Source organism: Strix aluco, chromosome 12 (genome assembly GCF_031877795.1).
Source record: "Strix aluco isolate bStrAlu1 chromosome 12, bStrAlu1.hap1, whole genome shotgun sequence".
Classification (NCBI taxonomy): Eukaryota; Metazoa; Chordata; class Aves; order Strigiformes; family Strigidae; genus Strix; species Strix aluco.
This window is the reverse complement of record NC_133942.1, coordinates 6588150-6603525: the sequence shown is the minus strand read 5'-3', so window position 1 is coordinate 6603525 and position 15376 is coordinate 6588150. Positions and strand designations below refer to the sequence as shown.

General features: G+C 39.1%; 1 protein-coding gene across 6 annotated transcripts in view; it reads right to left on the bottom strand.

Annotated features, from left to right (window-relative positions):
• PEAK1 (pseudopodium enriched atypical kinase 1) overlaps positions 1 to 15376 on the bottom strand; it is a 123287-nt gene that overhangs the window by 7482 nt on the left and 100429 nt on the right. For all 6 annotated transcript variants that reach the window (XR_012624939.1, XM_074838083.1, XM_074838082.1 and 3 more), the window contains one exon: positions 9856 to 10604. Coding sequence is in view for 5 of the 6 variants with exons in the window: in XM_074838083.1 (XP_074694184.1) it covers positions 9856 to 10604 (749 nt within the window). In the remaining variant the exon portion in view is untranslated. The remainder of the gene's footprint in view (positions 1 to 9855; positions 10605 to 15376) is intronic.

Here is a 15376-nt window from a genome sequence, read left to right as displayed (position 1 = left end):
TTTTTAAATTTGTACTTTGTTGATGGGTAGCCACAGTAATCCTAAACACAAGCACTGAAGAGGTCACTGAACTGACCTTGGCACATGGCACATGAACAGTGAAGGCACATCTTAAGGCACACGAACAGTTTCCATTGGATAGTAAGCAGCTGCAGACCAGTATGTGCCAGCAGCTCTCCCTCTGCATACATTATTCAATGGAAAATAGAGTTCAGGCAGGTCACGCTTTTGGTCAGAAGAGCAGCTGATATATATGGTAAATGCACAGTGAAGCTTACTTTACAGTTACTTATTTATCCATATGATTTTATTTTGTGTTCTCTCAGCTTTGTGTGAAGCTTGAACAAGCTAAAAATAATCAATAGCAATAGGAAATACAAAGAAACACCCATAGAATATTTGAGGATATGATCACAGGATTGCAGATGACTGCGTTAGCATGGCATAACAAGTTACCACCTGTCAGCTGAGTTAAGTGACTGGTTGCATGCTCCTTGCCCACTGTAATTGGAAACTGAAATCTATTAGCTGCAGCTGTGTCAAGCCAACACATCATGTCTGCAGCAAGGGGTGTACATGTGCATGGCAGGGCTGCTGGCAAGCGTACTTGCTGTGGCTCAGGTGATGAACGGAAATTCATTAGAACATGGTACCTTAATTGCTTTAAATTATTTGTTAAGATCCTAAGTATATGTTTTTATTTTGCCATGTACAGCTGTATTTAATTTCTGTCCAGAAATATCTTGTTGATATATACATTATCACCATAATAATTAGCCTTATTAATTGTTTGCACTGCCATAACAACTGGCAGCTCCAACCCCTTATAACAGTCACTGGACAACCTCTATCAGGGCCTCTGTTCTAAGGCATTTACTGATTAAAATTACAGCCCTACAAAGACTCTGGCATGTTGACCTTTGCATATTAACCTTAGTTCTACTGCCTTCAGTGAGATTGTCCAAAGTGTGTAAGGTTAAGTGTATGTTTTAATCTTTACAAGGTTAGAGCCCAAGTATTCAGTTGGTATAATGCACCAACAGGTCTTAACTGCAGAGCTCAGAGGAAGACAAAATAGGAAGACATCTCTCTTCACATGAAATTACAGCTTCCCTGAGCTCATCTCTGAAAACCAAGGAAAGCCAGATAAATAAGCTTAGTAAAAGTCAGCACTAGTTCTACACAGTTACAACCACCAAGGAGCCCAGATCTCACACTAGCCCTAAATATAAGCATAAGGTGACTTTTCTCCCCATTCCTCAGTTTTCCCCTTCTCAGGAACTTATGTAGGGTAAGTTATAAACTTAGCTTTCACTACCAAAAAAAAAAAAAAAAGTTTTTCAGCTTTTATGTGCTTGTGGGGTTAAGAAACATATAGTTTAATGGGATTGGAAACGTGCATTGTCAGATAATCATATGGAAGTAGACACAGGTAGTAAGAGTATTTGGATTGTCTTCCTGTCTTTGATACTGTGTATATTTCCATACTTCACAAGCATTTAAATTTCCCTACATACTATGTAGGCAGCTTAAACTGCCTGTTTATAACTGCCATGCACAAACAAAACAAATTTGAAAAATGCAGTTTCTAGTTAAGAGACAAAACTCATAATTTTCTGGAAATGTTGGTAGTTATCCTCTTTGTACAGTGGCTCTTGCCAATTTAAATTTTCAACTGTATTTCATGCTGTTAGAGGTGAAGTGAGTTATCATGGAAAGTTGTCCCCCCCTTCTCTCAAGAGTTACAAAATTTTAAACAAATACAGTAAAAACACAGCATTAATCTTTGAATTATATATGAAAAGAAAATGTCAGCTGATTGTCTTGGAGACTGAAGTCCCCAGATTTATTAAATACTTAATACTGCACAGAAGACAGAATTAGAAAAGTGGTGTATAGACCCTACCAGCGTGTGTCAAATCTGATGGGGAGAACAGCTGTTAAGGAAATAACCTTATCCAACGCTAGTGGACGAGGGAAGAGCAACTGATGTCATCTACCTGGATGTGTGCAAAGCATTTGACACTGTCCCACATGACATTTTTGTCTCAATTTAAATTGGAGAGACATGGATTTGATGGATGGAGCACTTGGTGGATAAGGAATTGGCTGGATGGTCGCACTCAGTTGTGGTCAGTGGCTCGATGTCCAAGTGGAGAGCAGTGACGAGTGGCGTCCTCAGGGGTCGGGGTTGGGACCAGCGCTGTTTAACATCTTTGTTGGTGACATGGACAGTGGGATCGAGTGCACCCTCAGCAAGCTCAACAACGACACCGAGCTGTGTGGTGCGGTCACACGCTGGAGGGAAGGGATCCATCCAGAGGGACCTGGACAGGCTGGGGAGGTGGGACGTGCAAACCTCATGGAGTTCAGCAAGGCCAAGTGCAAGGTCCTGTCCATGGGTCGGGGCAATCCCAAGCAGAAATCCAGGCTGGGCCATGAGTGGATTGAGAGCAGCCCCAAGGAGAAGGACTTGGGGGGGTTAGTGGATGGAAAACTGACTGTGAGCCAGCAACGTGCGCTCACAGCCCGGAAAGCCAACGGTACCCTGGGCTGCATCCAGAGAAGTGTGGCCAGCAGGTATGGGGAGGGGATTCTCCTCCTCTACTCTGCTCTCATGAGACCCCCCCCCTGCAGTGCTGGGTCCAGCTCTGGGGCCTCCAATATAAGAAGGACATGGACCTGCTCAAGCAGATCCAGAGGAGGCCACGAAGATGATCAGGGGCTGGAGCTTCTCCCCTCCCTTATGGGCACAGGCTGAGAGAGTTGGGGTTGTCCAGCCTGGAGAAGTAAAGGGGGCCTACAGGAAAGATGGGGAGGGACTCTTTACAAGGGTAGTTTCTGATTTTACTCCTAGACAGCCTCTTTTTTCTACTTACTTCAGAAAAGGGCTCTCATTTATTACTGGAATTTAAGCTAAAATAATAGGAGATAGATTTTGCACCTCTCAAAATCAGCCTTGATTCACTCCTTTTAGAAAATATTGTCAATCCTAGAATTGTGATAGTACAAAAGCACACTTCCGTAGGCTTCTGTGGATGTGGTAATGCTTCCTTCTAATGTAGAAATGACTGGCCACGCACATCTGCACCAAAAGGCATTCAGTTATTAGGGCAGAGTACGCTGCCTTTGCACCCATTCCCTTTTCCTCTGATCCAGCAGAACTGGCCTGCAAGGCAAATCTGATCTGTATGTTGCCAGCTGAACCATTCCTAAGAACTGCCTTTCCAACCTACTAAAAACACCCCAAGAGAGAGTTGTCCTTCTCGATCTTCTCCTTTCTCTTTCTTCCTGCTATTCAATCCTAAGTCTATTTTACTTCAATTTAAACCCATAGCCCTTCTTCTAGCCAATATTAAAAAATATTAATTCCCACCCTTTAAACATTACACCTTTACACTTGGGAAAATATTTTCTTTTTGAAAATAACCAACCCTCATTCCTCTTATCTTTATTCCTAACCCTCTGATTCTTATTGCTCTTTTCTGGATTCTCCTCATTTATTACATCTTTCTGAAGAGTGGTACCCTATGACGAATACAGTATTCCAAGTTTAAGATCTCTCCAGCATCAAGAAGAACAGAGCTTTATATATAATGATCCTTTTAACACTTCCCAGGGTGAACAAGTCACATTATGAACTTGATTGTTACTGTGGTTCACGAAAACCTTCAGAGCAGTGTCCACTCTAAAGTCTGAATCCACAACAGAGCCAAACTTTCCCCAATGTCGGTTTTAAACACAAGTTTTTGTTTCAGACTCCTCTCTTTATATTAACAAAAGAGAAATTAAAGACTAAATAGTATTATGATTAAAATCAATACTAGGATGACTGCATTCATGAAAACAGCTTTTCCCTCCTTATTCTGCTGTAAGATAACCAAAAAAGAAGAAAAGCCCTCTAATCCCACAAATGCCCAATAGTGATGGCTTTTGGACACTTTAACTTCTCTTGTTTAGTACAGGGAAGTTATATGGGTACATGAACATGCATGCAATATGTACAAAGACAAGAGGGCTGAGATCTGATTAGACATGCTTTTTCTGCTTCTCACTTTTTGTTTACAAACAACCTGAAGTGAGAAGTGCAAGAAGCAGCTGGGTTATTTAAGGCTGATTAAATTGCTGACTACACAAACACTAAAACTGTCATTGACAAGGGGAATGGAAAGCTAGACTGTCTAGAAGCAGCACCCGGAAACTGGAGTATGACAACAAATTGGACACCCGACTAAATTCATTAAATTCATTAAAGAGTTTCTAAAAGACAGACCTGCAGTAGTATATATTCCTGTAAGCGTCTGGCTGCTCTTCAGACTTTTGCTGTGAAATACAGCTGCATGAGTCCAAAGAAGTCCCGGGGTTTTGGATTGCGGAGTTCAGATTCTGATTTAACAGTATCTTACTAGAATGGGGAAGATGTGCTGTAAGCAGTGGAGACAAACTAAGTTTTCTTACTGATCTGTTCAAAGACAGTTCATAGAGTGTAAATTTTAATTATGGACAAACTTACAATATTTTACATTTTCTGAGTTGCAGCTTCTACCCAGAACTCTATTTTATATTACCATTTTGCAGTAGAGTAGTGAATGCTAGTGTTTAATACTTTTAATGGGTAATAATGCTCACCCTAGCGTTTTGTATTGGAATAACTCCACTATCACCTAAAACTATCATCTGAATGACCAATATTTAAAGTTTTCAAAATGTTTGAGTTATAGTAAGTTATGCAACCAAAGTCTATATTTACATTTGAAAAGATTTAGGGAACAAATTATGAAATTGGATGGCCTCATTAGCAGGTGTTTTAGACTGCTTGTGATAAATTGCTAAAGGAGTGGATACAGAGCTGCTTTTCTGTTTGTGACAGTTAATGCTGTGTCAAAACTGTGAGTAAATATACGGCCCAGTTTTCTTTGCATGATATTTAAAGCTTTTCTCTGTTCCAGTCATCTAGTCTACAAAAAAAAAAAAAAAAAAGGAAATCCTGTTGCCTTTTACACATATAGTATGTTGAATTCCTGTTTTTGGGCACAGAAGAAAAAGGTGAAAATACTTTGACTACAACACCAACAGAAAGTGGGATCAATCAGTCATTTACAATTTGCTTTAATGAAATACAATCAGCTGAGCTATGAAGATACGGTATGTGATTATAGCTGAAAGAAAGGTGTTGATAAGGGCTTGGCAAGTCTTATTACTAATGCTGATAAAGAGCTGGTTGTTCAAAAGATGAAGCATTCCTGGGAAAAAGCTCTTCCATACGATGCAAGAAAGCAATGAGAAAAAAGAGAAATATGAGTAGGAAGGAATGGAAAGTTTCCATCTTCCTTTTCACTGGAATGCCCTGTCATCATGTAGTTTTTCTTTAGTGCATCCATATGAACTAAACTTCTATCACGTTTATAGGGACATGACAGGTTTCTTTATATCTTAGCATTTCAATTTTCTCCCCCTGCCCCCATCCCTCAGAAGCAAGATTTTAATGTTTCAGAGCTTCTAAAAACTGTTCTGCATTAGCTCTTATTTTTCCTTTATGAGTCCAGTAGCCTACTGTGCCATCAGCTGACTTCCACTTTACCAGCAGGGAATCTCATTTCTACTCTGTCCTATGCGTTTTACAGGGCGTCAGTGAACTTAAAGTACGATGAATATTGTAGAAAATGAATTTACAAGTGCTGAAAATGAGAAACACAGAAGATCGCAAAGACTGCACCATCTGTGCTACTTGGTTGTATTGCACAGAGGGACAACTGCAAATGAAATTCTGTGTAGAATGAAATTTTGCTAATCCCAAATTGATAGCTTGTTCTTGGCACAACCTCGTTTTTCAAGGAGGCCAGTTTGATCTCTGATTGACCTCATTTTCTTGATCTGGCCTTGGAATAGAGCTTTGACTTTTTAACAATGTGCCAAAATACAGAATTCTATGCTGCTGTGACTGAACTGGGAATGGGCTAAAAGTTTAACATATATAGCTTTATTTTGATCTGAAGCATGAAGTTCTGGGATGCCCTTTAATAACACTTCTGCCAAGAAGCTCCACTAGAAAACAGTTACCAAAAAACTACCTTAGCTTACTGTGACAAACTAAACATAACTAGAAAATAATTGTCAGCTGCAACTAGGAAACTTGTCAGCCAGACTCAGCCGAATACTATTTACTTGTGCATTGCTCTATTTTATACTTGGGACAGGAACCTTAGCAGGAAGCCTAAGCTTTTACTGCTAGAACTTCTGCTGCCCTGCAGCAATAAAAGCAATAAATTGTGACTGCTCCTTTTGAGCTGTTTGCACCTTTGCAATTCCTGTTATCCTACCTGAACTGCATTGCACCATGTGCCCGTGGCCAGAACACACATGCTGCAGGCCATAACCCTGCTGGGGTTTTATGTCTATAGTGCTCCGTGTGGACTCTGAATCATGATTGCTATGTGTCTATGATATTGTACAGTAATTTCCTTGAGAGTTTAATACTGAAAGTGGAAGTAGTTTACATCACTGACACAGTAATTATCTAATTATTATTCATTCTGAGTAGTAATTTTATTTTTTTTAAATAAAAAAGATCCGTGTCATATCACAGCCTTATTCAGTCTGTGCAGGAATACTAAGAATTGAACTCATCCAATTCCCTTTGTACAAAAACCTGGTGCTCTCTGCTGCTTTTACTTTAGTGTAACCTTTCCACTACATATTTGGAATTACTGATAAGACTGTGGTTTCAGGGGAATGTTTATCCATACTATCCCAGATCTACCAACTACTTAGAAGGTGGTACTCCACTTAGTGAAGGAAAAATACCTCAGGGACTGAAATTTTATGGAAACCTTTCTTGTAAGGGAACTTGTTTTTTCCATTTGGAAAAGTAGTTTTCTGATCACCACTTATTTACTGTTTTTAGTTATAATGTTTCAGTCAAAACAATTTCCACATGGCTTCCTGCAACTTTTTTTGCACAGGATGTTTACTAGCAGATCAGGTGAGAGTGAAGCAAAAAGCACAATACAATCCTTTGAAACAACACACCCCTATAAACAATGTTTCCTCTAATATCCACACCAACAGAACAAGTTGAGCTCATTCCCCACCAAATTTAGCAAAGCATCTTTTGCTGGTGATACCACCAGATTGTAAAGGTGCATGAGTACATTCATCTGGACAAAAGATTCATTCTTCTAAATTTAATTCAGCGGTAGTCAAATGGTTAAAACTTAATTTTAAGTTTTGGAATTCTACTTTTGGAGCTATAATATTAAAATGTAATTTTTGTTTTTAACATGCATTAAGACTCTTATCACCATTTGGGGGTGAATCTCTTGTTTTCTACAAAGAAAATAATAATTAAACCCATTATCACATTTTTTCTCAAATGTAATATTAACATCATAGAACTCAAGAAGTGTCTGAATTAAGCCAGTGTTGCTTAGAGAGTTCTACAAAACTCAAAAGAGCTACATAAATTTACACTGTCCGAAGATGTGGCTCCATATACACTTTCAAAGTCTATTTCTAAGACTTGATCAAAAATAACAGGAAGACTATATTTTGGATTCACTAGGCACACCAGTAATTTTAATCTCACTATTTTTGCTGTCCTGTTTTGGGGACAAGGGATTTAAAATGGCAGGAATACATAGCTTATTTGTTGGAGGTAGATGAGACTGTAATTTGGCTCACACAAAAAATACTCATTATAGTAAAACTGATATATTTGTTGAAGCTAAATTCCCCAAATCTCTGCGTAATGTAATAACAATCTGTTGTTAGGAGATTTTGTACAAATCTGATCCTGGACTCATGACTTATAAGTCAAAGTTCAACTTGGGGCAAATGTTAAGACAAAGTTGAAATGTACTAGAACTGATTTTAGAGGAAAGAAGTCCAGTAACCACAGCTTAAACAACGCTATATAAATTCAATGTATTAGCACAGAGAATGAAGTAATAAAAATATACACCAAAGAAACACACAACTGAAGAAAACCCAACTTAGCTGAACGCATAATACTTAAGATACGTGAAAGAGAAAACAAAAAGACAGCAGTAGTCCTGTATGCTGGCCCTGCTTGGCTTATAAAGAAAGCAAAGAACATTTGTAGTGAGAGTATCTTCCTGTATCACGTTAAGTGCTAGGGAGAGTATTTTCAAGAGTAACTTTTCCTCTCATCCTAACAGAACTACTCATGGTGACCTCCAGCTCAAGGATATTTTGTGGATACTTCAACTCACTCTCAAGACCATCACACCTATTACACTGCAATAAATTTTGTTAGTCTGAGAACTATTTTTAATACATCAGAATTATGAGAGCAAAAAAAAAAGCACATATTTGACCATGCTACATTGCTGTTCTGCTCACTGGCTTTCTACAAGACAAACTTATTTTGGAGGACAGCAGATAAGAAAACAACTACATAGGTCTTGCCTGTCAGGGAGTACTTTAAGGGCACATCTATACTGTGCAAAGAACAATTCCCTTAGTGATAAACCTGCCTGTATAGAAAAATACCACTTCGGGTCCTAGACGCAACCATTTTTGCATCATTGTATTAAAACTAAAAAAACCCCCCAAACTGAGTAATGCCAGACTGTTGATTCTGCAACCAGCGTAGATTGCCAGCTATATTCATGGTCTGGTTCTTGGCTGTTTCATACCACTGGATGTGGCATCCACAAGGTATCCATATTTCATTTCACATCTTTTCAAAAAGAGGTTCTTGATAACTAAAGAAATATAAATGGTTATGCCCACTGATATGCCATAAAAAGATGCCTTTTCAAGTTTCAGAAGAACCTATCAGTTGCACCAATCTTACCTTTTATTTTTTTGTATCTTTCTTGTAAACAATCATGCAGGAGTGGTAACAACATTTTGCACCACCCTCCTGAGAATGTCAACATGCTCTATAAGGAATAATCGATTAAGTCTCCCACACCTGTGTTGGGTAATAAATGTTTTATCTCAGTTTCAACAAGGAGTCGTCAGAAGTTCAATGATTTGCTCAAGGTCACACAGGAAGCCTGGCAGGGCTATGAGTCTCAGCTGTCTCACTATCATCCTACCAGATAAGCATTCAGAACCGTGGAGATACAGCAGTCAGAAAGAATTACCTATACAAAAGTCCATAAAGTAACAACATTTAATGAGATAGCTGCCAACTAGTCATTAGTACATTAGCAGTAAATCTAGTAAATCTTATTTCTTTTATGTGTTAGCTGGAGAATAAACTAGATACAAATCAATTGTTTGTTTAGAAAAAGGCCACAAAACTAACACTGACAAGTTCTACTTTTTTAAGTATAGGTCATAAGGCAACACTGATGGCTAAACAGAGCTTTTGAAAGGCAGTAATGAATGCTGATGAAAATATAAGACCTTGTATGGGAACATAAAGATATATTAGCCTAGATTTTACATTTAAAATTACATGACTCTGAACATGGAAAACTTTGAAATCTTTCCTAAGAGTGATGATTTAGAATCATCTGCATGCAGATGACCTAAGGATTTTGTTAATGGAAGTTTCCAAAAAACTGCCGACACAGTTAAAATAATACATCTCTTCCTTCAATATTTCATTAATTAAATAAAAAGTTGTGTTGATTTTAATAATTCTGGAGCTGCAATAAAAACAGATGAAACTTAAACAGCAGATACCAATGCCATACATGGTTCTTGATAGAAGGAAGAGCCTGTATTCCTGGGAATCTTACTTTTCACACAGTTCTACTGCAAGCAGCACACACTTCTATTTATAGGACTTATCAGTACTGGGCATGTGGCAGATTGTGGTTATTGTTGTTATGTTTTGTCACTGATTGTCATGGTTACCGTTTTTCAAGCCCCTCTTACCTTGACTGCGTAATTGTTGAGAGGATCTTTTGCGTAAGAAGCTGGGTAGTAAACCGCATCGCCTGCCTCACAGCATGGCTTGTCACTGGTTAGCCTGAAATCTGACCAGCTGTCCACCCCGAATCGCAACTGGTCTTTTTGTCCAGCCATGAACAAATCTTCACATTTAAGTGCCAGCTTCTTCAGTGAATCAGCGTGAAGGCTTCGGATTTTACCTACCACCTCTTCTCGGTTTTCAATTCCTCGATAAAGTGCTTGCCTTTGTGGCTTCTGGACACCTTTGCCCTGCTTAGTCTGCGAGATGCGTCTCCCTGTTAGAGACTCCATGCTATTGGAACACCGCTCCTTAATACTGATAGTGGTTAGGCTGGAAACACTGTTAGTTGCTGAGGTTGTTGCCCTTAGTTTTTCTGTAGGCCTGTCCAAGGAATCTCCTGACTCATTGTCCAGTACCTTGAGCTCCAGGCTGACCGAAGAGCAGGCGCTGCTTGCTTCCCAGTTGGTGTCAATATCGTAGGTAGGATTGGCCACAATGCACAGGTTGTTCTCCAGAGCCTGCTTCTGGAGATCTCTGGGAGTCGGCTCTGTGTTAGCTCTCAAAATGGTTTTCTTTGGCAGTGGAGGTGGTGTTGGCTGTAAGTTGTTCATTGTCTCCTGGTCTACTAGTCCTCCAAAGGCAATGGCATCATCCAAAGCTCCCTTTGGTTGCCTTGGCTGTTTTGGGGGTATCATGGCTGCTCTGGACTGTCCTGCGTAATAAAAAGATAATAGTAATAGAAGATTAAAGTACTTTGCATCTGCTGCTCATACTTGCACTCTGCAAAGAAGTTTAAGGCAAAAAACCTCCCAAACCTGACTAGGACCCCCCCAATATTTGAAGCAAACCTAAATACTTATCTGAAAAGAGCTAATTCGAAAGCAAAATGACCAAATCAGCATCACATATGTATTGTCAGACACAGCCAGTCTTTATTTGACCTTGGCCTATATATTAAAATCAGTTTCAGTGCTAGCAATGCTGGCATTTTACATCACAGGGGATTAATGACAAAAAGCACAAGCAAAACCCAAACATCAGTTTTGGCACTCCAGCCAAATTCCTGTTTCAGTAATTATACCCAGTGTCCCATAATTCCTTCTGCAGTCAACTGACTATAATATTATTCCTTACTGCCTATTCGAATGTGCAAAAACTATGGGTGGATGTTGCTAAGTGGCTTTGAATACTATTTCTCTGAGAGGGGCATTTCACTGGCAGGTGAGCTGATCTTTTTCTATATATCCTCATAGTAGTCTGTAAAGCACTTGGCATCGCTTGGATTTGAAATGTGCTAAAGAGCCTGAAAGCATTACTTCAGAATGGAAACCAGAAAACTTCAGACACAAATAACGTAACTTAGATACTTAGGCAGTCACATTGGAAAGTGCCCTACTAGATTCATGAGGTGACATCAAGGAAGTTAAATCTACTTTCGCTCAAGCTGACAAATGTGTTGCCACTGCTTTCAGTAAGAGTATGATCATATTTTGAGATTACAAAAACAGAAATATTTTTTAAGCTGCAATGTAAAACTCCCCCCCTCCCCCCGCCTCTTTCTCTAGTGCATTTCCCTTACTCACTTGCCACAGGTAACTTTGTTGGCAATATTATGTTCATAGATAATCTGACCTAGACTCAGTCGAGAGATTCCAAACAGCAGGTTACATGCATGAAAGCACAGGATTTCCACTGACTGACTGGTTTCAAACATTTGTGTGCTTCTAGGACGATAAACTTCCTGTCATGTGTTTTGGATGGCTTTTAGAGAGCACAATTATGTTTTATAACTGCCAGAGTCCTTGGAAATGAAGAATAAATAAATGACAATAATATAAGAGAGAGTAAAAAACAATAAACAGACAATACAAATGACCAACTTGCTGCTCTGGGACAATTAAACAGTTGTTCCTCATATCAAAATGAGATTTTTCCACTCTTAATAATCAACTACTATTTTCAGAGAAATTATTTTCTAAGTTTTCTACTACTCCTGCGAGGTTCATTGACCAGCATGGTAAGGTAGGAAGCCAATTTTTATAGTTGCAACACAGCAAACATGAACTGGATGCTCTGTATAATTGCAGCTGAGCACTTAAGAAGGGAACAGCAAGTAGAAAGACACTACGACTATTTGAATATTTATAGTATGTGCTGAATCCTTGTAAAGAGAGGACTGAACTGGAACACTGAACCAAACTGGGGGATCTCAGATTCAGATTGAAATTACATAACTTTGGTCCATAATTAATAATAAATGACTTTGCAGTCTCTGAAAAGAAAAAAGATAGCTTCCTTTACGCTTTAAGATACGTTGTTACAGTTTTTATGAATACTACAGGATCTAAGATCCTCTTAGCCTGAATGCACAAAAACCTGGAACGCTGGGTTAGAATGCTGAAAAGGACTCCTAATTTCAGAAGATCAGAGAACTGTATTTTTAGATGTATCTACAAACAGAATAGCCTTGGCTCTTCTTAACAATCATTCTCTTTTCAGTCATTCCAAGGAGACGACATCACAAATGAAAGTTATATCTCTATCTTTTGTTTAAGCTCAAGAAACCCTCAGAAGATCCTTATGGATTTTGTGATAAGCCTGGATATTCCAGTGTTTAAAAACCTGAATTTTGAGCAGGAAATTCTCTTAGCTCTGTACATGCCTGATTGTTAGGGAAGATTGTATAGGACTAACTCCCCTGGGTCATCACTTTTTAGCTACCACAAAACAAAAATGCTCAAAGGCTAGAAATATTGGAGAATCCCTGCATATCTCTCTCAAATTGTTATCAAGGTTGCCTAAAACAATTTAACACTCAGGGGACCCTCTACTGCTCCTTTCTGATCTTGGTATTGCAGCAAGTGTGCTCTACAGTAGCAGCTCTTCCTCTCACCATTTGATATGCTGCAGCATGTAACACTGGTGCCAGTTGAGCAGTAGAGGAATTCTATCAGGTACCTTTTGCAGAGACAAAAAGTAGCATGATTTAGAGTGAAAAGCAGAATTGACATCTGCATGCCAGACACACACATCCAGATGCCACAGTTGTTTGCATAATCCTGAGACAAGTTCATTTCTACTTCGTATCCAATTTTCTTACTCATCCAAACGTGTCATCTTCCACAATCGCTTACTCTTACAAAATCTGTGACCTATGTACTTTTTCCCCAGCAACATTGTGTGTTAAAGATCACTTGCCTATTTTCTCATTCTTACCCTCTTCCCCACTACGCTAGAATAGCCTAACTGCCGGGGTTTTGAGAAAGGCTACTATTTCAGGAGGCAGTTTTCTAACATGCACTGCTTGTGTGACTTGCTAATCCAAGGACTGCACAGATGCTGGAGGGAAACAGCAAGAAAACAAATTAGCACAAGATGCATATCTCAAGCAGTAGCAGCAGAAGCGCTCTCCAAGAAAGGTGAGATTTATAACAGCATTTCTTCTTGATTCTTCTATTTTCTGTCTGCTTTAATGGCCCTGCCCTCCAAAAGCCATTCATACAGAAGAGTGTTGTGACTGCAACCAGTGACTTTTGCTGCTTTTCATAGCTATTGGAAGTGTGACATCAAAACATAATTGAAGAAGGTTTTCATAACCAGAAGTTGTCTTTGCAGATGTCTGGTGGGGGTGGCAGGATCCAGAGAACTGCATGTACAAGTCATTATGTAGTTACTTTTTCAAGTATTCTCAGCTGAGGAAAATGAGTTTGTAAAACATGTCATGTCACAGTATAGTTTCTCCCCACAAGAACAAATTTTCCATACTGAAATCTATCCATCTGTATTATGTTTGAAAAGCTTCATATCTGGACTGTTTTTATGTCAAGTTCTTAACGCTGTGTACATTTATTTCATGGCCATTGGGCCAGTCTTTCCAGCTCAGCTGTCCCCAAGCATGGTGTAATACTGCATGTCCCACATTTTTTTTAATTGTCTAGCAAGAAAAAGGTTGTCTTAAATTTTGTCCCTGTCAAAGGCACAAAAATGTTCTTTGGCATTTGCTTCTTTTTCTTGCTTATCATTTCCTTCTCCCCTTGCCTGCTTAAAACCCACCATTTTCTTACCTACTGCACAGACTCTCCAACATTAAAAGGTTCAGCCTGAGCTATACTCTTGGGAAGCAGATGTAAAGGAGGAACAGGCACAATACTAGGCTACCACTTAGAGATCTTTGAAGTGGCTTCCAGACTGTTCAAAGACAGAAAAAAATTAACTCTTTATAGACAGCAGCTTTCCAGAGAGCTTTAAGGAATTCTACAGTTCAATACAGTTCCATTATAGAATCTCACTACACTACTTAATTATTAGTACTTAAGTCTCCAGACACCATGCAGAGGTCTGAAACTCTAAATCAGCCCTAAAAAAAGCATGTAAATTTTATTTTTTCCAGGTAACTGATTTACCATCACACTTTGCACTGCAACATGTTTATGTTAGCTCATGAAACTATCAAATGTGACACACTGAGCTCAGATTTAATTCAAATTTATATTCCATAAGCATGTTTTTTGCAATGACATGCAAAATTATTGCTTATATTTCTTGATAATCCACGCATCTTTCTTTTTTGCTTAGACCAGATCAGCAGTATGTCAGAACTGTGAAGGAAAACACTTCTTCAATTGGCAAAGCTACTAATTGTGAATTAGGCAAGTCAAGTGGGTGACACACTGCATGCTTCCATCCTTCCTTGAACAGAACTATTCCTGAGACATATATTGCTCCAATACACCAGTGAGAGCAGGCTGCTTCTGTACTTTCTCCAAACTAATTTTACTCTTGACATGGTAATCTATCCTACATTCTCCTTTATTCTTGAAAGCATTTTTCTGATTATATGCCATTACCATCTCTTATCCAAAGATAACATCCCTTGTGGGAAGATTGAGTTTGAAAACAAGAGCTGAAAACAGCAGTAACTAGGCTTTTGTCATGACCATTAATTCTGTTCTCAATTTTAGTGACCATTATAGTACTCCTTAATCCCTAATCCCCTAGTGCAGGGATTTAGATGAATGAACAGGACCCAGAGGGCTAAAATGGCCAAAATGACTCTCACCTCTGCCATTCTCCAACTTATCACATCAGTTTGACAAGAATTCCATGTTTTGCATTGCTAAGAACAGCAAAAATTAATAATAATGCATGTACAACATGGGCAACCAATCTTCCAAGACCACATCCATCAAAACCCCAAGAGATCTAAAATCAAAACTGTGGACTCTCTACAGTGGAGACCAGCGAGAAAGAGGAATTTCGAGCTGTTCTTACGTGTCTGCAGGAAACAGGGCTGGGCTGGGCTGATCACCTAGCTGGATCTTGGAGCAGTCCACCCTCTGCTGATCTGTTTCTCCCCACAGCCAGGAATGGAGTCAGATGCCCCAGTAATTCTCATGTCAGTACATCTCCATTTCACATTACAAAGTTATAAAGGCTGATTAAAGTATTCACTAAGTCCATATGTTGGCCACCTCCACTATACAA